General features: G+C 43.9%; 2 protein-coding genes and 1 non-coding gene across 4 annotated transcripts in view; 2 read left to right on the top strand and 1 right to left on the bottom strand.

Moving 5' to 3' along the window:
• Nucleotides 1-8662, bottom strand: part of e4f1 (E4F transcription factor 1) — a 39978-nt gene extending 31316 nt beyond the window's left edge. The window contains exons 1-4 of one of the 2 annotated variants that reach the window (XM_080206515.1): nt 8546-8662; nt 2611-2765; nt 1920-2010; nt 605-822 (exon numbers count right to left, since the gene is read on the bottom strand). In XM_080206515.1, the coding sequence (XP_080062641.1) occupies nt 605-822; nt 1920-2010; nt 2611-2765; nt 8546-8609 (528 nt within the window). In that variant the 5' untranslated portion in view covers nt 8610-8662. Of the gene's footprint in view, nt 1-604; nt 823-1919; nt 2011-2610; nt 2766-6145; nt 6341-8545 lie in introns of those variants that run through there. The other variant, XM_080206516.1, reaches the window with a different exon arrangement.
• Nucleotides 8663-11413: 2751 nt separating this feature from the next.
• On the top strand, nt 11414-13962 carry pgp (phosphoglycolate phosphatase). The gene is made up of 2 exons (XM_080206094.1): nt 11414-12057; nt 13279-13962. The coding sequence occupies exons 1-2, from the start codon at nt 11457-11459 to the stop codon at nt 13599-13601; spliced, it is 924 nt and encodes a 307-aa protein (XP_080062220.1). The 5' UTR covers nt 11414-11456; the 3' UTR covers nt 13602-13962.
• Nucleotides 13963-21199: 7237 nt separating this feature from the next.
• LOC145355188 (U2 spliceosomal RNA) lies at nt 21200-21391 on the top strand. The gene has a single exon (XR_013888929.1). It is a non-coding gene; the product is annotated as a U2 spliceosomal RNA (small nuclear RNA).
• Nucleotides 21392-22395: the final 1004 nt, after the last annotated feature.

Genomic DNA, 22395 nt, shown 5'->3' with positions numbered 1-22395 from the left:
CGTTGAACCTCTGAGCTGATATTCTGATGCTGTAGAAATTAACTCCATTTACCACATCAATGAGTTACTGATTAATTGTTTATTGTGAGGAAGGGGGTTGGGGCTTGGTTCCACAACTGTAACTTTTGCATACCCCATTTTTCAAGGCATCTACACTGCACAGGGCTCATAAGCAACAGGGACACACCCTTGCTATGAAAGGTCAACAGTTCTTACAAGTGTTGTACACAGAGGATGTTATGTATTTTTTTGAATTACAACATTTTGCTTGTTTATTTAAAAAATGCTTCCATGTATTTCTCCTCAAGCTTGCACAGTACACTATCGCTAAGGCAAGACACAATCTGCCATTGTCACTTAGCCAATAGTTAAATGATGCACAGGTACTGTGCAGAACAACTCCCTTATACTAGTCCCAGAGGTTTATTAAACTTAAACAGCGATCAAATTGAGAGGGGGGAGGATGGTTTAAAACCCCACCTGAACACTAGCAGAGGGACTGTTCCATTTCATTAATTCTTCACAATTTACACATGCTTGCAGTTTTGTAACCACACAGTCTGCAATTGCACCCACTTCCCAAGGTCCACGTGATTTAACTGACCGTTTTGAAGGTCTTTTCGCAGACCTGACACACGAATCGCCCTTCATCAGTTAGAATCATGTCAAATTTTTTCTTTTCAGCCCCACTATCTTCCTCTGTGGTTTTCTGATAACTGTGGCCATCACCTCCATCACTAGTGGACTGTTCACTCTGTTGCAGCTGAGGGTATTCACACAATTGTTCCTCTGAAATCTGGCATGCCTTGCTGGTTCCATCATCTGAAAAAGAATTAAAAATTAGGAGATAAGTCCAGCACTTCACTGGTCCAAGACAGGTGCAGCTACCCATCGGCACGGTGCTTAGCTGCCTCAAAGCTCCAGGAACCTGGGTTCAATCCTGGCCTTCGGCGACCATCTGTGTGGACTTTGCATGTTCTCCCCATGTCTGCATGGGTTTCCTTGGGGTGCTCCGATTTCCTCCCACAGTCCAAAGATGTGCAGGTTAGGTGGACTGGCCATGCTAAGTTGCCCCTTGGTGTCCCAAGGTGTGTAAGTAGATGGATTAGCCATGGTAAATGTGTGGGGTAATGGGGATAGGGTGAGGGGAGAGGCCCTGAGTAAGATACTTTGTCAGAGAGGTTAGTGCAGATTCAATGAGCTGAATGGCCTCTTCTGCACTGTAGGGATTATTTCTATGAAAAGAGCCCCTAGTACAGCATTGACCCTCCAGACAACAGTGACTCTTAGGACAGTGCAGCTTTTAAAGCCACAGCATTAACCAAGTTTCTCAAGCTTTAGCTCCTCAAAATCCCAAATTTGAAAAACAGAAACTGTGATGGGCAGCAATTCTCATTGCTGGAAGAATTGAGAGCCAGAGGGAACAAAGTAACTTAAGAAATGAAGGAAGCATTAGTAACGTGAAAAGCGTTATCATGCAGCAAGTGTTTAAGGGGTATTGCCTGAGTGGAGGTAGGATCAATTGAAGCTTTCATAAGATAATTGGATCATTATTTGAAAATAATGGAATCTGTGTTCGAATTCACCAGAGTTAATGGGCTCTACCAGTCCTAAATGAAAATGAGCATTGGCAGCCTCAATCCAGTTCATCTCTCACCACATTACAAAGCTGTGCTTAATTAGCTAAATCATAGCTACAGTCCAGAGCATTTGTCTTATGTCAGGATTGAGAAATACTAACAATACACTGAAATGGGAGCTATACGCTGCACCTGAACTATGTCATTCCTGACCTGGGAGTCCTCGATGCCAGCACTGGATATCTGAAATGGCAATTGTTCTAATTCCCAGAATTGAAACCGATCACTTGTGATAAACTTCACAGAAAAAAAAAGAAAATCTTTCCTTGAATTCCTCACCTGAGTGCGATTTATTGTTTGTTTCGGATTGTGATAGGGAAGCCACGACCAACTGCGTGAGAGTAATTGCCGAGTCCAAGGACACTGACTCCTGGAAGCAGAAAGGGAAATAGAGATTTAAGAGGCGCAGGGAGCTCCAAGCTGACAGAACCTGCCCCAGTTCCACAAATGTTTCACCTTCCAGCAAAAAGGCCATTCAAACTAAACAAGTATCTGGTCTCTTGACCAGCTGAACCCCCTCCCAAAGAGAGAGCCTTATGACCAAGATCCCTTCAAATAATCACCATCCATTCTATGCTTCTGTTTTTTCCGTTACTTCAAGTTGATATGGAGAGTATGGGGAGAGGGAGGAGAGACTTAGAGAGTTGAAAGAGAGAAAGAAAAAGGAGGAGGGAATGAGGGAGGGAACAGTCAGAAAGGGAAAAAGAAGAAAGAGAAAAAGGTTATAGAGCACCCTTCAGGAATCAAAAGAAGTGTTTCACAGTCAATAAAGTATTTTGAACTATAGTCACTGTGGTAATGCAAGAATAATAATAGCAAGATGCATATGATGGAGATACAGGCAGGGAGGTCAAGAGGGAGTCATGAAGAGACTAAAAAAAGAGAAACGGGCGAGAGCAACAAAAGCAGGGAAAAGAGGAAAGTACAAAGATCGATTGCAGCTAAAACGGCAATCAGGAGCACCAATTACCTTGGGAGTTGCCTGGTGGACATGCAGATGGTCAGAGTCGCTAGTGGACAGAGTCTGGACCCGCTGGCACACTTTCTGCAGTTTGTGGGTAATGAAAGCCTCCAAGTTGCAGAACTCTGCCTGACAACGGCCACACTTGTGAACATCATGCTCTTCTGCAACGAAGCTCTAAGAGTTAGTGCAACAAATATATCACCCTCATCACCCACCCAGAGACAATACAACAAATATTACTTGACTGAGACTGATAGAATTTTGTTAAACAATGATGTCAAAAGTTACAGAATAAAGCCAGGTAAATGGAGCTGAGAAACAGATCACCTATTACCTAATTAGGCAGAACAGGCTCAAGGGAACAGTTAGTCTTCAATGATTACTGCACTGTGTGTTAGATCAGGGATAATCAATATATGTGCTCCAAAAGATTTGACCAACTTTAAACAATTCTTTGAAAAACAAAAGGGCAGATAAGATAAATACATCGGAAATTACTAATATAAAAATGTATGAAAATCCATAATGTACAAACACTTACGGCAAAAGTAATATCATGAAGAATTAAGAAAATGGGGGATCTGGATAGACAAATTCTTAAAACAATAGAAAGCAAAGGAAGAATGAAGCACTGGATTAAATACTTCATAGATTGAATAAGAACTTTATTATTTACACATAAATGTTCTGAATTTGGGGACTGAAATTAACTGATGCCTGTAAATGGGGGGTATTGCAAATTATGAAGATTGTAAAAAGTTACAGGGCATTGATGGAATAGCAGGATATGTAGGTAGGTGTAGATCAGATGTAGTTCAGTATGTAAAGTATTGAAGCCAATCATTTTCAAAGAATTGATAGGTAAAGGAAATGCAGTTTTAAAAGGCAAGATTTTAACTGGCATATTGAAACACAGTATTTTGATAATTGGATACACCTAAAACAAAAATCATGTAATCTTTCATTTATTCACTGCGTCAGCAACCTGTTCTTTGAATAAACTGACTGCTGCTTTTACATGCACTTGAAAATATATTTCCATTGGTTGAAAAGCACTTTGGGATGTTCCAGGATCTCCTGTGGCATTGCTTCTGATGAGAGAAGATTTTATTGCAATGGTGATGGCTATTAAAAAGGTATGACAAGCAGATGTAACAGAAAGAGTGCAACATTATATCTGCTGAGAGAGCAAAGGGTGGATGGACATAAGAGCTATATTAGATCTGTTTCTTAAAACACACACCCCAACTCTGGAATGATCTCAAGAAAGACCATTAACTCAAAAATAAATGTGAACTCCCAGTTATGAACCAAAAGAATTATGCCAGAAGGCTTCATGTTTTAAACAGAGCCTTTTGCAGTACAAAAGTTAAACGAAGCCAGGACTACGAACTTAACATTATATACTTAAGTCCGAAAATCTCAACAGTACACTTCTTGTTCTACTGTCACTTCCACCCAAGAGCTGTCTTAAATTTCATACAATCTTTAGGGTTCCTTCACTTCTGTGACCAAACCAAGATGTGATTCGGCTCTCAGAATTCACTTTGATTCACTTCCATGTTATCTCTATTTGCATAGCTATGAGATTTTTTTAGGGTCCTTCCACTAGCATCCAGTTAGGTGACCCTTCAATTCTTGTTAAGAAACTCATGATTGTGAACACCCACATTCAAGCATAGGTCTCACTGCTTTCTTGCTCAGTCACTCCAAAATGAGAAACACCTTTGGGTTTTGATAGCCCTCTTGCTACGAGTCTAGAGCTTCTGGCAATTCTTTTCTCTGCTTCTGAAAGCCGCTCCTAGGATCCAACTACAACTGATGGCAGCTTTCTCTCTACCCATTTACAAGCTGCTCCCATTCCAGTCATAAAAACACACAGATAAAGCCAAAACAAAAGAGTATATCCCTATAACCTATCCTATGGTGACAAGGTGCACCTTGAGATGTCCCAAATAGAGATTTCAACTAAGTAACTTTGTCTTCCAAAGCATGCCCTTTGATGTGAAAATTTTATGGATTCTTTAGACTTGTCTACCAGTTGCTTTCCAATCTATGACTTGAGAAATGATACAAATAACTTAAACATCTCCACTCGGTCAAGGCTCACAAAGGGCCCCATCCCTCATTGTTCACTTCACCCTTCCCCTATTAAATAAAAACAGGCCACTCTTTGAACTGCAGTCACTTTAAGTCTGTTTACCAACCTCCCAAACCAGATGTTTCATTATCTTATTTTTAAAAACTCCAACCCCCAAAATAAAAGCTATATTTCTAAAACATATGATTCACGAAATTAGACATTTTCACAATACTCTCGCAGCCTCTCCCCTTGCAACCTTTGTTACTTGCTTTAAAAACACTGTCAAAAGCTATATACAATACTCAATTGGTTACAATTCCTATCCATGTCAATCTATATTTTTATTCCTGTTATCTTTACCTCTCTGAAGCAACTTGGAGCATTTTACTACATTAAAAGTTACTATAATGTTTACGCATAAACACAATATCTTGCATTTGTAGAGCACTTCATGGGAAAATTACGAAGCAAAATTTGACAGCCAGTCACACAAGGAGATATGAAGAAATATTACCAAAAGCTTGATTTTAATGGGACCCTTAAAGGAGAAAGAGGCAGACAGACTTGGGGAGAGGATTCAAGAGCTTGGAGCATAGGCAACTGAAGGCCCAGTCACCAACAGTGGGGTGAAGGAACGGGGAATACCAAGTAGGCTAAAATAAGTGTCGAAACGGAGGTGAAAAAGATGAGATGAGAAAAATTTGAACATAAGGATGTGAATTATAAAATGAAGGTGTGACAGACAGGGAGTTAATGTAGATCAGCTCATAAATGAATACTAATTCTTGATCAGAACCACATAGTAGCTAGTAGCAACAGAATACGCGGAGGCTGCCAATGTGAAATACTGAGAGAATGAATACAAAACCAAAGAAAGTTCATGCATTTTTATAGCACCTTTCAGTCTTAGAAATTCCAAACTACTTTACAGTCTACTAAGTGCTTTTGAAATATTGTCACAGCTGCAATGTAAGAAGATGGAGTAGCCAACCTTGTCTCCCAGGCCCCACAAACAACAATGTGATAATTATCAGATGTGTTTCTTTTGTAGTTGTTACCGACCAAAATACTGAGAAGAATTCCCTTTCTCTCCTTCAAGATAAAATTGTGGGATCATTTACTTGTCTGACCACCTTTCCTGACCACCCTCCCCGCACTCCCCCAACCTCCAATCGCCCTCCCCCCATACAGCCGACCACCCAAATGCCATCCATTTGCATATTTCTTTTACTGAGCAAAAATGTACGGTTTGACACAGCAATAAACTGAATTTCAAAAAAAAGTTGAGATTTTAAGGAAAGAAATAACTGAGTAAAATTATACTAATAAATTGTTACTTTAAAATAAGTCTCCAGTGGCTGCATATCAGCATGGAGAAACCAGCCTGTGATTGGCTGAGTAGACCCTGAGCATTTTTGAAATTAATTCCAAAAATGTTGAAGTTAAACCTTCACTTACCTGACGAGGACATGGCAGCCACTTAAAATGTCTCAAAGGTCACATCCTTGGACAAGCCTGCCTTAGACACCGACCTTCTCCTCAGCCTGTCAATTTCACTGCATCCTTCAAACTTAGCTGTTATATGGCAGCTGGTGCAGTAATATAAGGGGGCATGGCATCCTTGAATCTAGTAAGAAGTTTCATAATATCAAGTTAAAATCCAACAGGTTTATTTGGTAGCAAAATCCACTAGCTTTCAGAATGCTTGCTGCTCCTTCATCAGGTGAGTCAGCTGATTCACCTGACAAAGGGACAGCAAGCGCTCCGAAAGCTCATGGATTTTGCTACCAAATAAACCTGTTGGATTTTAAACTGGTGTTACGAGACTGCTAACTGTGTTTACCCCAGTCCAATGCTGGCATTTCCACATCATCCTTGAATCTGCCAGAACTAGAGACCGAGTCTTTCAATGCAGGCACAAGCAACCCTGGCCATCAGACGTTTCAGTGCAGTTTTCAACACTAAGTATGCATGAAATTCTTCCAATTCCGGTAGACCCATCCCTTTCAACCACTAATTGTGGCACAAGGTGTTCAGATGAAATGGAGTAAGTGTTGGAATAGTTAGTCCATAGCATTCAGGTGCAATTCCATCCATTTTCGAATCATACATTTTGTCTTCAGTTTGGCCTATTATTTTTGTTTAATTGGACATAGTTTATAATTAATTATAAAACTTTTGGGCATCTGAAAGGTGTAAGTGGCAAGGAGATTCAAAACTGAGATGTTCTTGGTCCACTGTTGGAGGTAGGGCGCAATTACAGAATGTCAAGTAGGCACTTGCATTTATATAGCCATTTTTATGACCACCGGACAGCTCAAGGTGCTTTACAGCCAACTAACTACTTTTTGAAGTACAGTCATTGTTGTAATGTTGGAAATGCAGCAGCTAATTTGCGTTCAGCTAACTCTGGCTAACAGTAACATGATATGGGCCAGATAATCTGACATTTTGTGGTGTTGATTGAAAGATAAATATTGGGCTGGGCACCACAGATAACTCCATCAACTCATTTCTGAAATAGTTCTATTTACATTCAGACAGGTCTCAGTTTAAGTGTCCCGTCCAAAAGCTGGTAGCTCCAACAGTGCAACACTCCCTATTATATATACACACATAGGCATTTTTATTGTAAAAGTTGACAGTATGACATGAAAAGCAAGAATTTGTAGACAGGAATTTTGGACATATACAACATCTTTTTTAAAATATATTCAGGTTATTCTACCCCCTTTATTTCTAATGACAAATTTGTAGATGTTGTTCGCACAAATCAGTTATGGGAAGTTTCTGCCTTCAGTTGCATTTCCAGTAACCACCATACACCATGATCTGGCTGTGGCCACTCTGCCTGTGTTCAGTATTAAAGCACGCAATAAACATGGTGGATGGTGTGAGGTGGAGCTAAGAGAGGCAGGCAGAAATAGGAACATGTTTTACAATAAATATGTTGGTGTGCTGAAATGTACAAATACTCAGATGTCCCTGTAGATTTAAGTGTGGAGTACTGAAATTGTAAAGTAAGCTTATTTATTAGTCACAAGTAGGGCTTATATTACTGCTGCAATGAAGTTAGAATGAAATTCCCCTGGAAATTCACCATGGGAAGCAGTGGTTAGTACTGCTGCCTGGCAGCACAGGGATCTGAGTTCAGTTCCCAGCGTAGGTCAGTGTGTGTGGGTTTCCTCCCACAGTCCAAAAGATATGCTGGTTAGGTGCATTAGTTATGCTAAATTCTCTCTGCGTACCCAAACAGTCAGTGGAGTGCAGTAACTAGGAGATTTTCACAGTAACTTTTCAGTGTTAATGTATGCCTACTTGTGTCACTAATAAATAAGAGCTTAAAACAGTAGGTTAGCAAGTCAATATATCCACCATTCAGGAATTCATATATTTTATGTACGAATTGCACACTTCATGTTACTGGGGAGGGAGGAGAGCACAGAATGAATGTTTTAAGTTTATTTTATTAGTGTCACAATGAACTTACTGTGAAAATCCCAAAACGTACAAATGTGGAGTGAGCAGATATAGATAGTCACACAGGGCAGAATTACAAGCAGAGGTAGGAGTGGACACAGAAGGCGAAGTCTAAGATGGACACGGCGGGGGGGGAGGGGGCAGATATTGGGCTGAATAGGTAGGAAGTGGGGACAGCGGTAGAAGGTGGACTCTTAGTAGAGACTCGGGATTAAGAATGAGCCGATAACAAGATGCAGAGGGTCCCGCTTGAATAGACCGCTCTTCAACCTCCGGCCTTGCCCGGCTGACCCTGGCCTTTACTAAGCCTGACCGCCTCCGGCCCAGATGTCTCCATAAAACGCTGTGGCCAGGGCCTAAGCCAGGGCATCTGGTTACCTTCCTCACCGACGCCACTCGGGGCCACAACAGGCTGCCTCTCTGCCGTATTCTCGGAATTCATCGGGACTTCCTCTCCCTTGTCGCAAGGAGCTCAAAATGGCGGGTTTACGACCTGCCGCCAAGGGTGGAGCCAGTGGAGGCGAGTCCTCTCTTCACTGCGGCTGCGCGGCGCACCGCGCACTGGGAGATGTAGTCCACTAATTTAATACACAAGGTGGTTCAAGTTACTATCTCCAACCTGTCTTAACATTATGTAGTGACTGGGTGACAATGGGTTCTCAGCTGAATTCTCGTGCTCTTTTGCACCTGATCAAAATGAATTAAAAATCAATGCAATGTCAATGATAATTATAGTGACTGTTCAGCTTTTTCTCTGGCATACCATATATGTTTTAGAGGAGTGTGTTGAGGAGGTAAGCTTGGTAAATTCGCAGTTTAGCGTCCTAAACAATGATCCTGGAACGAAACAAAAACGGAAAATGATGGAAAATCTCAGCAGGTCTGACAGCATGCGTGGAGAGAGAATAGAGCCAACATTTTGTGCTGAGATGACCCTTCATCAGAAGATCTCGCACCCCTCATTATCTGAGCTGCCAGACTGTAACATATTCTGGGCAGAAGAAAAGGCAATATTTCAATTTTTGCTGTTCCTGATGTATCCTCTGCATCTCTTGCTAGGACCAGGTTGCCAACTTAGAGGTCCCGAAATGTGCTAAACCATTAGCATACACTCATTGCTAAGTCAGTGAAGTCTGCAGTGGCTCAGCCATGTTAATGGGATGAATGATGGATTCACAGTTAATGTTAGATCGACCACATTGCCGTTTTTCTATCGCCTCTTACTCAACTTGAACCTAACAGCTGCAACTTTTGCAACGCACATCTTGTTTTCAGCGTCACCCGACAGATTGCTGAAGCCTAGAGATGTAAATGTATCGGGACCTCCAGCACCACACTTATCCCGAGTGGTGGCAGGATGGCAATATTCTGGTCCAGGATATCCATCTTCTGCATGTGAATGGTCAAACCAAACTCATGATGTGGAGATGCCGGCGTTGGACTGGGGTAAGCACAGTGTGAAGTCTCACGACACCAGGTTAAAGTCCAACAGATTTATTTAGTAGCCATGAGCTTTTGGAGCACTACTCTTTCATCAGATGTCTGTGTCGATATGTGCGATCTTCTTGGAGATCCTCTCCACTTGGAGCCGGCAGTTTGTGGTGTCAATGGTAGTCATGATAGGTATGATAGGCAGTATGATGATAGTCATGATAGGTATTCCTCTTGGGTATGACAGTACATCCACTTGTCCGAGGAGGTATTCCTCAGTGTGGAATACTGGTTGATAATGAGTGACAGTCTAGTGATCCATTGGCTTTTCTGTTCTTTGCCATTATACTTCTAAAATAATCACGCCACAGTCCTGACACAGATATTAGATCATTTTAAATGGATAATATGTCATTTAAGATATACTTCATATAACTTAGTCTGTGTATATAAAGGAATGGGATTTGAGGGAGTTCTGAGGTGTGATGGGGTGAATGGCGCAGAGGGGAGAGTTTTGAGAGAATTATGTGGATTGGTTTGGAAGAATGTTGGTGAGAGCTTTGAGGGAATGGTAGGGAGAGTTTGGCGGGATAATGTGGAGGGGAGAGTTTGGCGGAATAATGTGGAGGGGAGAGTTTGGCGGAATAATGTGGAGGGGAGAGTTTGGCGGAATAATGTGGAGGGGAGAGTTTGGCGGAATAATGTGGAGGGGAGAGTTTGGCGGAATAATGTGGAGGGGAGAGTTTGGCGGAATAATGTGGAGGGGAGAGTTTGGCGGAATAATGTGGAGGGGAGAGTTTGGCGGAATAATGTGGAGGGGAGGGTTGTAGAGAGTGGATTTGGGGAATGAAAAATGTGTGGGCTAGGTTAATTGACCATGCTAAATTGCCCCTTAGTATGAGGGGATTAGCAGGGTAAAATACATGGGGTTATGGAGATTTGGTAGGAGCGATGTCAGTGCAGGCTTGATGGGCCTGAATGGCCTCCTTCAGGGATTCTATCTGTAGGATTCGGGGGGAATTGGGGAGAGGGGGAATGTGGGGGAGGGGAGAGGGGAGGGGGAATGGGGGGAGGGGGGAGGGGGAATAGGGGGAACGGGGGGAGGGGGAACGGGGGGAGGGGGAATTGGGGGGAGGTGGGGGGAATTGGGGGGAGGTGGGGGGAATTGGGGGGAGGTGGGGGGAATTGGGGGGAGGTGGGGAGCCATGATCTTATTGAATGGCGGGGCAGGCTCGAAGGGCTAGATGGCCTACTCCTGCTCCTATTTCTTATGTTCTTATGTTATAAACTAGGCTTGTAGTCGTTAGAGTTTAGAAGAATGAGGGGAGATCTCATTGAGACATATAAGATGATGAATGGGATGGATAGGATAGAGGTGGAGAGACTCTTCCCGCTCAGAAAGGATAGTAGGACAAGGGGGCACAGCCTCAAGATAAAGGGGGGGGGCGGTTTAGAACGGAGTTGAAGAGGAACTTCTTCACCCGAAGGGTGGTGAATCTCTGGAATTCTCTACCCGTTGAAGTGGTGGAGGCTGCCTCGCTAAATATTTTTAAGAAGCGGGTTGATGGGTTTTTGATAAGAGAGGGGATTAAGGGTTATGGGGAGAGGGCGGGAAAGTGGAACTGATCCACTTCAGATCAGCCATGATCTTATTGAATGGCGGGGCAGGCTCGAAGGGCTGGATGGCCTACTCCTGCTCCTATTTCTTATGTTCTTATGAGGTGGGGGGAGGGGGGGAGACGTCGGAAGGACGGACATGGTGAAGGAGGTCGGGCTTCGCCGAGCCGATTTCCGGGTTTAAGGGCGGGGTGAAGATTGGAGAAGGGGTGGATCAGGCCGCAGACTCTGCTGCTCGGCCATGGCTGCTGGTTGTGTGCATTTGTCGGAGTCTCTTTGCTCCCAGTTTCTGACATCGGTCGATGCTCTCCTGTTTGACTGCGATGGGGTGCTGTGGAAAGGGGAGTGCGCCATCCCCGGGGCCGTGCAGCTGATTAACCGGCTGCAGGAGCGGGGCAAGCGGGTTTTCTTCCTGACCAACAACAGCACCAAGAGCCGGCAGATGTATGGGGAGAAGCTGCGGGGCCTGGGCTTCCAGGCTCGGCCTGAACAGGTGTTCGGCACCGCGCCCTGCGCCGCCCTTTACCTGCGGCAAGAGTCCGAGCTGCGCGGCTCCGTCTACCTGATCGGCGGCGCGGCCCTCCGCGGGGAGCTGCAGGCCCAGGGCATCGCCTGCTCCGGCTCCGGGCCCGGCCCAGAGCTCACTCCCGGGCCCGGGCCCGTGCAGGTTTGGGCGGCCGAGCCCCTCGACCCCGCTGTGGGCGCCGTCTTGGTCGGCTTCGACGAGCATTTCACTTACCTGAAGCTGTGCCGGGCCGCCCGCTACCTGCGGAATCCCGCCTGCATCTTCCTAGCCACAAATACCGATACCCTGCTCCCGTTGGAGGGAGGCGGCATCCCTGGTAAGAGGCGGCACGGACACCGGCTGCTTTCAGTGAGGGCCGGTTGAGTTTAATGCACGGACACGAGGTTCCAGGAAAGAAGTCCTATTGTGTTGTTGTGTTGCACACAGTTTTCCCCTGGTGTCTTGTCTAATTCGGAATCGATCCTGACTCTAGAACAGTGACAAGAGAATGAACAGCAAGGTTCATGCACGATAAAGTTAACTAGTTGATGCAAACGGGATTAATCATTTAGTATGTCCAAATATGACGAGTCCATCAGTATTAAGAAGCTTGCATAAGGAAATGAAAATGAAGCAAATGCATTATTATGCTCCATTCGTCTTCCAACAAGATACCACTGGTACCAACAGCTAATGTTTGGCTGACTAGAGGTTAATTTGTACTCAGTTACAATGTCTCTGTCAGTCACTGCTTGTTTGGCGACCATATACCATTGTACTGATTAATCGGGAGACGCACAGGGAGAAGTCAGAGGGCCTGGGCGTCCAAGCTCAACCTGAACAGGTCTTTGGCAACGCACTCTGTCAGTACCAAGAGGTTATGCTTTGGGGCCTGGACCATAAATCAGTAAGGTTTGGGGCAATGGTATGGAACTGACAGAAAAAGTCCAGCTGATCCACTCATGATGTCTGGAACATGGTGATTGGACACTTCCCACCCCCTACCTTACAATCGTGTAGACCCCAAGAGGCAAAAGCAGAGAACTCAGGACCAATAATGCAGAAAAATAATCTGGGACATTCCTTGCATAATCATAATTAGTTCAGGATCCTGAATCAAGTGTTTGCTTTATAGTCATGTACCTTCTAAATAATTTAATTCTGACACCTGGAGAAGTTGGTGCAGTGTGCATGATTTTCTTGCATGATTTTAAGCTACAATATTTGGTTCAGAAAAAAGCCATGGAAAAAGAGACAAAATGAACAGAGCAGGACCTAATTACTAAGCCTCCCACAGTGCATCCAAATCATTCGTAATTGTAGTTGTGTTGGGAGTGTGGTATATTTATGCCACGTGTGACAGTCTTGTTCAAGTTAATTTTGAGTGGAATAAAGATATTTTCCATGGTAATTGTAACCCCTCTTTTCACTAACCACCAAATTGTGTTCTCCACAATCTTACAGTAAAGCTGCTGCCCTTCCAGTTATCCTCCAAACTAGTGTAATACATGACAACAATACCTTGACAATCCTTTTTTCTCTGTCTCTCTCTACACAGGTACAGGCTGCTTGGTGAAGGCAGTTGAAGCAGCAGCTAATCGCACCGCTCATGTTATCGGCAAGCCCAGTGTCTATATGTTTGAGTGTTTGGTGAAAGAGCATGGTATTGATCCGAGCAGGACCGTCATGGTAGGGGATCGGTTGGACACTGACATCCTCATGGGATCTAACTGTGGCCTCCGCACTATCTTGACCCTGACTGGTGTTTCCAGCCTGGAAGAGGCAAGGGCCCATCAGGAGAGTGATTCCCCCGATCGCCACAAACTGGTTCCCAGCTATTATGTGAACAGCGTAGCTGATTTGCTTCTAGCACTTGACTGACAAAGCAGAGCATCCTGCTGTTTTTATAAATGGACTTTAATTTATCCTGAGTTATCATTTGTACTGTACAATCAGTAATATTCGGAATACCTCCATAGTGAAGTGTTAAATGTTCTTGTGTAACGTTTATTTGCATGACTGTAACAATTGTGCTGCTGATTGTTCTGAATGAGGCTGAAACAAAGTTGTTTCAGTGACGGACCAGATGCACTCATGATAAAGCAGCATGGTGTAGAGGAGGTGGTTGACACCATGGCTGTTAATTACACTGTCTGCTAGGGTACAGTAATGCTGGTCTTTCAGTATCCTACAAGATGCTTTTTGAGACAATGGATCAAAATAAAATATTATTCTTCAGTTGTAGTTAAGCAGCATTTGATCACATTCACACGCGGCTTGCAGTTTGTAGTTGAAATTTGTTGAATCATAGAAATGACAAAATTCAACAGGTCCAGGCAGCGGGCGATCGACGGGGCCGTCCGTCCCGACTGCCTGCCCCTCTACTGCGGCTACGTTCGCGGCTGGGTGTCCCTGGAGAGGGAGCACGCGGTGTCCGCAGGCACTGTCGAGGCCTTCCATGCCCGTTGGGCACCGCAGGGGCTGAGGTGCCTTATAGACCCCGATAATCACATTTTGATTTGACGTGTCTTAAGTTTCCTTTGTACCTTTTGTTTCTGTTCGGGCCGTTCCCCCTCCTTTTGGGGAGCTGCCCCCTTTTTCTTTGTCCGAACGTAATTTAAGTTAGTTTACTTGTTTGGCCCACCCAAAAGACCGACCCGAAAGACCGACCAAAGCTGTCTTCTTGCAGAGTGGCAGTTCTACTTTATCAAGGTACATCTCTACTATAGGCCTGTTTCTGTAACTGACCTTCAGCAGTTCTAAATACTGTCCTGAAATAGTAACAGGAGCTTTTTAGCTCTGCTTCAAATCTGCATCTGCTGACATTAGCAAAGGTGATAGGAAATGGGCTATGTTCCAAGGCTGGATTTTAATTCCTGTTCTTGGCTTCGTTTCTAAAACAGTTCCTTATTTTACATGGCTCTCAGTCATATATCGTGTGGTTAATTGAACAAGGAAGGGTGAATCATTTATGCAAGTGCTTTCTACACATTCCTGCATTAATACAGAGTAGATCCAGCTGTCTTTATTTCTCAATTAAAACCAAAATAACTACCAGAGATTCTGGCTTAGGTTGATGCTCCTCTGTTTGATCATGAGGTGCTATGGAAAGGGGAGAACCTGATCCCCGTTTAGGATCTTGATTAAAACCAAAATTAAGATCCTAAATGGGGATCGGGTTCTCCCCTTTCCATTGCACCTCAGGATCAAACAGAGGAGCATCAACCTAAGCCAGAATCTCTGGTAATTATTGTTCATTATGAGAGATGATTTGTTAGCTGACAGTTACCTATGAAGTCCAGAGCTGTTGGGTGGAATCCTACCAACTTAGTCTCTGAAGGAATGGCTGATCCATTTGTGGTTCATGAACACAACTTTCTGAACATGGGACCTCTTAGTTTCTCTTTTCCAGATCTAATCAATTAGGAGCCTGCCACTAGGTTGCTATCCATTAAGGGAGAGAAGATGAGATAACAGGTCTGAAATAGCAATGAAGGATATCTGTTAAAAGGACCAAAGTAGGACATGCAGTGGCAATACTGACTTAATTCACTTAAAAGGTAGAAAAGGAGGAACACCATCCTGGGTTCACAGATGTGATCCTAGAGATAATACTGGAAGCAGTGAGGGCACAGAGAGATGGCAGGACAACCTCATCAAATAGGCTTGTTTTGAGGTTGCAGAGCAGATAAGTAGCTGGTGTGTAATGTGCAGTAAACATTTCAATTACCTCCTGCAACTCAGTGGTAGCCATTAGTCATCCCTCACTTCCTTAGCAATCTTCACGCAATTATCTGACACAATCTTCATAAATTTCATTCACTGCAATTTCAATGGACAGTGCTAACATTATGCAATCTGGTTACCTGTCACTCCCCATCCCAAAGTTGTCCCCCTCAAATGGCTCATCTGTATCCTCAGCAAGCATTTAACTCATCCAGAAACCTACCTTCCTGGCATCTCTCATTGCAGGAGAAAGAGAGCCTACACTGCCAGGAGAGAAGCTGGGGTGGAACTGTATTCATGGCCATCCTAATGGAGGATGCATGAAGATTGGTAAAGTGGTAAGAGTGCAGTCAAGTGCCAATAGAGGAATGGGGTGGCACATACACTTGGTGAAAGGTGTTATATTGGCATTTAGTACTGAAATATCACATGTTGAATCAATCCAGTACATAAACTATCATCTGCACAATGCTAAGCTGGAAGCCTATTTCACCTACATGAAACAGTAATGCTTCTCTGTCATCTCACAATCTTCACCAGGAGGGAGGAGCATCACCCTAAAGGAAGCATTGTCTGATGTCTAATGCACATCCTCCACCAGCACAGATACACTGACTTTGGTGGGAACTGTTACAGGTAAAAAGTGCAGCACAAGGTGAAGAACACTTCATATCTAAGCAAGAGACAGACACAAGAGATAACTGTGGAGAGTCGTAGAATGCCTACAGTGCAAAAGGAGGCTATTCAGCTCTGTCAAAAGACTGAGGACACTTCAAGCTTTGCCCAGCTGGATACAGATGCTGAGCCGCAGGGGTCATACACTTAAAGAGTGCTTATAGAGCAACAAAAGGAAATGTGAGAATGTCAGAATTTCCAGAGACAGTGCTGCACCCTGCACAATTTGGCACTTTGGAGAGGAGTGATGCTGGCATCAGAGGATGGTGGAGAACCAAATGAAAAATGCTGGGAAAAGTCAGCAGATATGGAAGCATCTGCGGAGACAGAAATAGAGTTAACATCTCAAATCTAAACAACTTCTTCAGAGCTAAGAAGAGGTAGAAATGTGATGAATTATATATTTTATAAGAGGGGGTGTAGCAACTGGATCAGAGTTGAAGATCAACCTGCTCCTCAGCAGGTACCCTTGTTCTCCAGGAGTCAATCACTGAGGCTATTCAGTGGAAAGAAAAGCTGCAGTTCCTGAGATTGCTGAAGGATGAACATTTTATAGAAGCCCCTTGGAAAAATTAGTACACACGCTCAGTACCCTCTTGCAGTGGTCACATACCAACTGTGCTTTGAAGGAATGGAATCCTTTCTAGGATCTTGGAATACCTACAGTGCAGAAGGAGGCCATTTAGCTCATTGAGTCTGCACTAACTCTCTGACAGAGCATCCCATCCAGGCCTTATCCCTGAACCCCCATGTTATTTATCCTGCTAATCCCCATAACCTATATATCTTGAGACAATAAGGGGCAAAGTACCTAAACCTTTGGGCTGTGGGAGGAAACTGAAACATCCGGAAGAAACCCACGCAGACACAAGGAGAACATGCAAACTCCACACAGAAATCGCTGAAGGCAGGAGTCAAACCCAGATGTCTGGTGCTGTGAGGCAGCAGTGCTAACCACTGTGCAACCGTGCTCATTGATAAAAATGATTGGCTGCTCTGATAGTTCCTCGATTGTCACATTGGTGCTAATTGCAATCTCATGAACTTGTCAAAGCCCTGGGAGAGGTATCCAGCAGCCATCTGGACCTGACTGGCACATCATAAAGTTAATCTAGTTGGATGGCCTCTCAAACAATCTGGTTCATACAGTAATGGGCTGTAGATTGCAAAATTATCCAGTCTTTCCTTGGAATAAATTGGATGCAAATAGTAGTTACCTAAAATGACATAGGTAATGGGTGACCGGCTCCTATCATCCTTAGCTCTTTTTCTAAGAGGCTGCAAAGGTGTCTAACTGTTTTGCAAAAGCCAGGATGTTTGGAGATGCTGCTGAGAGAGGTCTTGGCCTATAGACTCTGTGTTCAGTATATTGACTTCTTCTAACTACTGCTCTGCAGCCATCCCATCTGATGATTTGTGTGATCTCATGTTCTTGGAGTTACACCGCAGTTGTGAGCTGGAGGACACTGCACTCCTCCTCAGTGATTCAACCAACTTACTAAAGAACTGCATGAACAATGTTACAGGCAATAAGGGAAAACAAAATTGTCCACTTGTTGTTGTCATTTGAGGTTATCATTTTCTACAAAAAAGGAAAATATGGCTCTTAGATGATTTTTAATATCAAACTAGGAATTCAGCAGTAATTCTTTTCTTGTGAACTCAAAAGGTTGGTTTATTAGGCACAAATTGGTGCTTGAATCTGCTGTCAGTATGCAGGATGATCAACATATGTGACCAGTTCGAACTAGCCATGGATGCCATGATTAAAGTGTGGCAAGAGGCCATGTTTTTTGGAAACTGGATTGACTAATCCTTTGTCCCCTTCACCGTCAGGTCAGATGGCCTGAAGGTGCTGGGGAAATGGTTCGGAGGAATCACAGTATGCATTACAACTAGAAAGAGCGAGTAGATAAATAAAATGAGTCTCACTCCTTCTTCACTGCAGGTAAGAACCTGGTCGTCAGGTGCCAGGCATTCTAGGTGCAGCTGTACATGGCATGGGACTGGCCCATTCCTCACTCCTGCATGGTGGCAATCATCTGAGTTATTTTCCACTTCATTTGGGATCAAAATGGACTGTGTTAAAAGGAACTTGACGGCCACCTCTGTGTTCGCTGCATCAACTGTGCATAAATTCTCAGCATGCAAGTACCAAGTGTCACTATGTACTGACATTCTACTTGTCCGCGGTATTGCAAAGGATAGATCTGGCTGCACTACCACAGAACACACAAGTAGTCGGATCATGCCACACCACCTGTCCCTGATGGAAAAACTGATGCAGAGAAACATCTTTGACTACAAGTCCAGCTGGCAGTGGTCTGTATGTAACATCCTAGAGACCTTATGGAAAATGGAGATGATGGATCCTGTTGGATGGTTCCTTAAACAGAACATTCAAACAAGCATCAAAACCTAGCTTGACCGGTTGTGAGAAAGGTCCTCCCTGTCAGTTCCTTCTTACATGCCCGGAGTCTCACCCCATCCACATGTTGCCCTCAAGGTGACTGTGGGGGAGAAAAAGACTGTTGCTCACCTCCTTGTGGAATGTGTCTTTACAAAGAAAGTCTAGAGAGAGATTGGTAGTTTTTTGTCAAGGTTCATCCCAAGCTGCTTCGTGATACAGGAATTTGTGCTCTACAGGCTGTTCCCAGGAACGCACACTGAGACAAACATTAGCTGTTGCTGGAGGATCATCAATTTGGTGAAAGATGCTCTTTAGTCTGCCCAAAATTTGTTGGTTTTCCAGTGCAAAGAATTGTCCCCAACTGAGTGTTGCAGACTGGCAAATTCCAAAGGCCAGAACTGTGTGCACGGCAGCTTGGGGCAGCTGCCACAGAGGCCAAATGAGGGAAGGTCATTGTCTAAGACTTTCAGCCATAGTGAACTGAGGGGAGTGGAATTGTGCAGAACCCCCTCGGGCAGTATGACTCACATTGAATTGATACAAGTGAATGTTACATGTATCACAATTGTATCAGAGTACAGCATGACCTATGTAGACAACTTAAATACCTTTGTAACAACCATTTTGAAATGTCTAATATTTCTTCTCTGTTGAAGTGCCTCGGAGTGAACAAAGAACAAAGAACAACCCAGCACGGGAAACAGGCCCTTCGGCCCAACAAGCCCGCGCCGCCGCATCACCCTACACCTATTCTACCCTGCATGTCTACGAATGGAACCCTACTCAGTCAGATTCAGGGAAGAAATAGTGTCAATTTGGTAAAAACCGATTAGCCTAAGAGCACATCTTTGGGGTGTGGGAGGAAACCGGAGCGCCCGGAGGAAACCCACACAACCACAGGGAGAATGCGCAAACTCCCACAGACACAGGCCCAAATCCATGTGTCTGCACAGCCAATTTGCTAATAAGATCCTTAGTTTATGTAATACTCCAATGTTTCAGCCCATCACAACTGCAAAAGCCTATGGACATGGGGTGTCTTCAGAAAACTAACATTGAATGCAAAAGCTCTTCCAGCAACAGCAGAGCACTTCTACGGCATTTCTTACTGTTAAGTCTGTTGGTTTTTTGAGAACAATTGTTTTTAACGCCAAATGAGTGCTACATGATGTATGCAGAGAACCTGAATATTGCACGGTGTGATGGCCACTTTAAAATGTTTGTAATGTGAATAAAGTATATTTTTGCAAAAAAAAGAACTTGGATCAAATGTGAGATCAAGTGTAATGCCTGTTCTTGTAGGTTATATACAGGAGTTCCATTTTGTGGGGATCATGAATTGGATTTAATTTGAACCTGAATTTCTTTTTGGAGGAAGAAAGGAGATGGATTAAGGGCTTGCTCTGGCCACACTCCACATTGGCTTTGTAACTCTGAGAAACTAATACATTTTGAAAAGATGAGGAAGCTTGTCCAATGGACTTAAATAATTTGGTATCAAGTTACTGTCCCAACTCAAAATCACTCAGTTTAGTCTGACGGAACTGTTCTTGTCAGCACTGACCTCAGTCGGTTTCACCCTTCATAGTGTTATTATCATGCTCTTCAATGACTTCCCGCTGCACTCGGCTTCTACTGCCGATTGGCAGACACAGCATGTGACCCGTGCGATTTTGGGGAAGTACCCATTGCTTTTTTAAAACGCCTTTCAATTTTTTTTTAAGTGCCTCGATTGGCTTCTCACTGGAGCTATGCGGAGTTGTCTGCTGCATTCACGGAGCAGCCCTGGGAAACCTAGAGGGAACCTGATCAAGTCAGGATCTCGACCCAACGTTTTTCTTTGCAATTTTCCTACTCCGACTGCCTTCAATCTCACCTCCAACTGCTTGGGAACGCTCCCCCCATCATGTTCCTCATTTACTTCCTCGTTTTCACTCAATGTGCTTGGTATTATACTCTTCTTCGTCCCCGTGACCTGTGTTCCTCTTGCTGCCGTTAGGCTTCATTCTAATTACTCTGGAGGTTGTTGAGTCAATGTTGTTTCTGTTTCTCACATTTGTGCTCCAGCCTAGCCTAAAAAGGTGCCGACAACATCATGTAGCCCAATTCCCCAAGTGCTGGCTGTCTACCAGTGCCTATTTTAACATATGGATCTGTTCAGTGAACTTTTGGCAACTACACCACCATCGAGGCATCATAACCAAGCCAAGTGTGAGTTCAGGGGAACACCACAGCAAGGAGTTGGAATCTAACTGACATTCTGCTTTCTGGCCCAACACTCTGAGGTCAATTACAGCAGGCGCATTAGTAAAAGATGATACCATCAATAACAATTTTCATTTATATAACACCTGTAATGATGCACTTTCACAGACTTCATTAGAAACACAGAAGTTATTTATTAATGAGGAAAAACATGAACAGTATCATCCACACAGCTGCCCATGTCCTCCAAATGTCTTCTAACAGAGGATTCAATCCCCTGGGTGATTACCCACTCTGCATTCCAATTGGTCCCCAAAGTCAGGTGACCCTTACACTGCCATGTTGCCCTTAAAAGGGACAATCATACAATCGACCACAGCATCTATATTAAGAAAAAAAGTCCCAACATACTTCAGTGGCAAAATCAGTCAAAAATGGATGTCGAGACACAACAGGAGACATTATCGCTTCTCAGCCTTTTGGCTAAGATCAAGTGTAGTATCGACATGCTGTACTTGATTGAAGTCATTAGGTTACATTTTAGCTTCATTTGTAGCAATTTTTAAAAGCGGCATCTCGGCCTTTTGGCTAAGATGCAAATGAGATCAAGCCTTGGAGGAGGTGCAATGCCTACTCCAATCAGCTTGGATCATATAGATCAAGCACAAGACAGGAGGTGAGAGTCCTGTCTTGTCAGCTTGGATCGGGAATGTCTCAACTTGTTCAGGCTCTGAATTGAACTTGATTTGATTGAATTGGAATAAATACATTAAAACAGGAGACAATACAAGTGACGAGCATTGACTTGTTCAGAACTGAGTTTTAAACTGAAGAAGATGCAGATTTATGGAGGAAAGTCCAGAGCAGAGCAGAGCTGAGATAGCTGAGGGAGTGACTGCCATGGGTGAATGAATGCACAGTAGGTTAGGCTCAGGAACGCAGAATTCCAGTGTTGCATGGATGAGGATGAGGATGAGGGTTATGGAGGCAGGGTGAAGCGGGGGAATGAGTTGTGAGGATGTCACAGAGATAGGAAAGTGCAAGGCTCTAGAGAGAGTTAAACATCAGAACAAGAGAGGGGATACAGGCAACAGGGTTTTTAACAAGATTAAATTTATGGAAAGTGGAGGATTAGGAGGTGGGCTGGGAGAGCATTGAATAGTTAAAACCAGAAGTAACAAAGGCATGGAGAAAGCCAGGGTGCTAACTTAATTGGACAGCTATGGTTAGGTTGATTGGCTATGCTAAATTGACCCTAGCGTCAGGGGATTAGCAGGGGAAATATGTGGGGTTACAGGATTAGGGCCTGGGTGGGATTGAGGTCAGTGCAGTGCAGAATGGCCTCCTTCTGCACTGTAGAGAGTCTATGAATTATGGAAAGAACTTGCATTTTGCTAATGTCTTTCACAACTTCAGGATTTGCCAGGGGGCTTATTGCCAGTGATGTACTTTTAATGTAGTCATAATTTTTATGTAGAAATAGCCTAGAGTGCAGTTCATATGGCTCATTTTCCTTTTAGTAGTGCCAGGGACCTAGGTTCAATCTTGAGTGACTGTGTGGAGTCTTCACATTCTCCCCTTGTCTGCATGGGTTTCCTCTGGGTGCTCCAGTTACCAACTACAGTCCAAAGATTTGCAGGTTAAGTTGATTAGCCATGC

The sequence above is a fragment of the Carcharhinus amblyrhynchos genome, chromosome 18 (assembly GCF_965287045.1).
Source record: "Carcharhinus amblyrhynchos chromosome 18, sCarAmb.v2.hapA, whole genome shotgun sequence".
Taxonomy (NCBI): Eukaryota; Metazoa; Chordata; class Chondrichthyes; order Carcharhiniformes; family Carcharhinidae; genus Carcharhinus; species Carcharhinus amblyrhynchos.
This window is presented reverse-complemented; position numbering and strand designations above follow the sequence as displayed.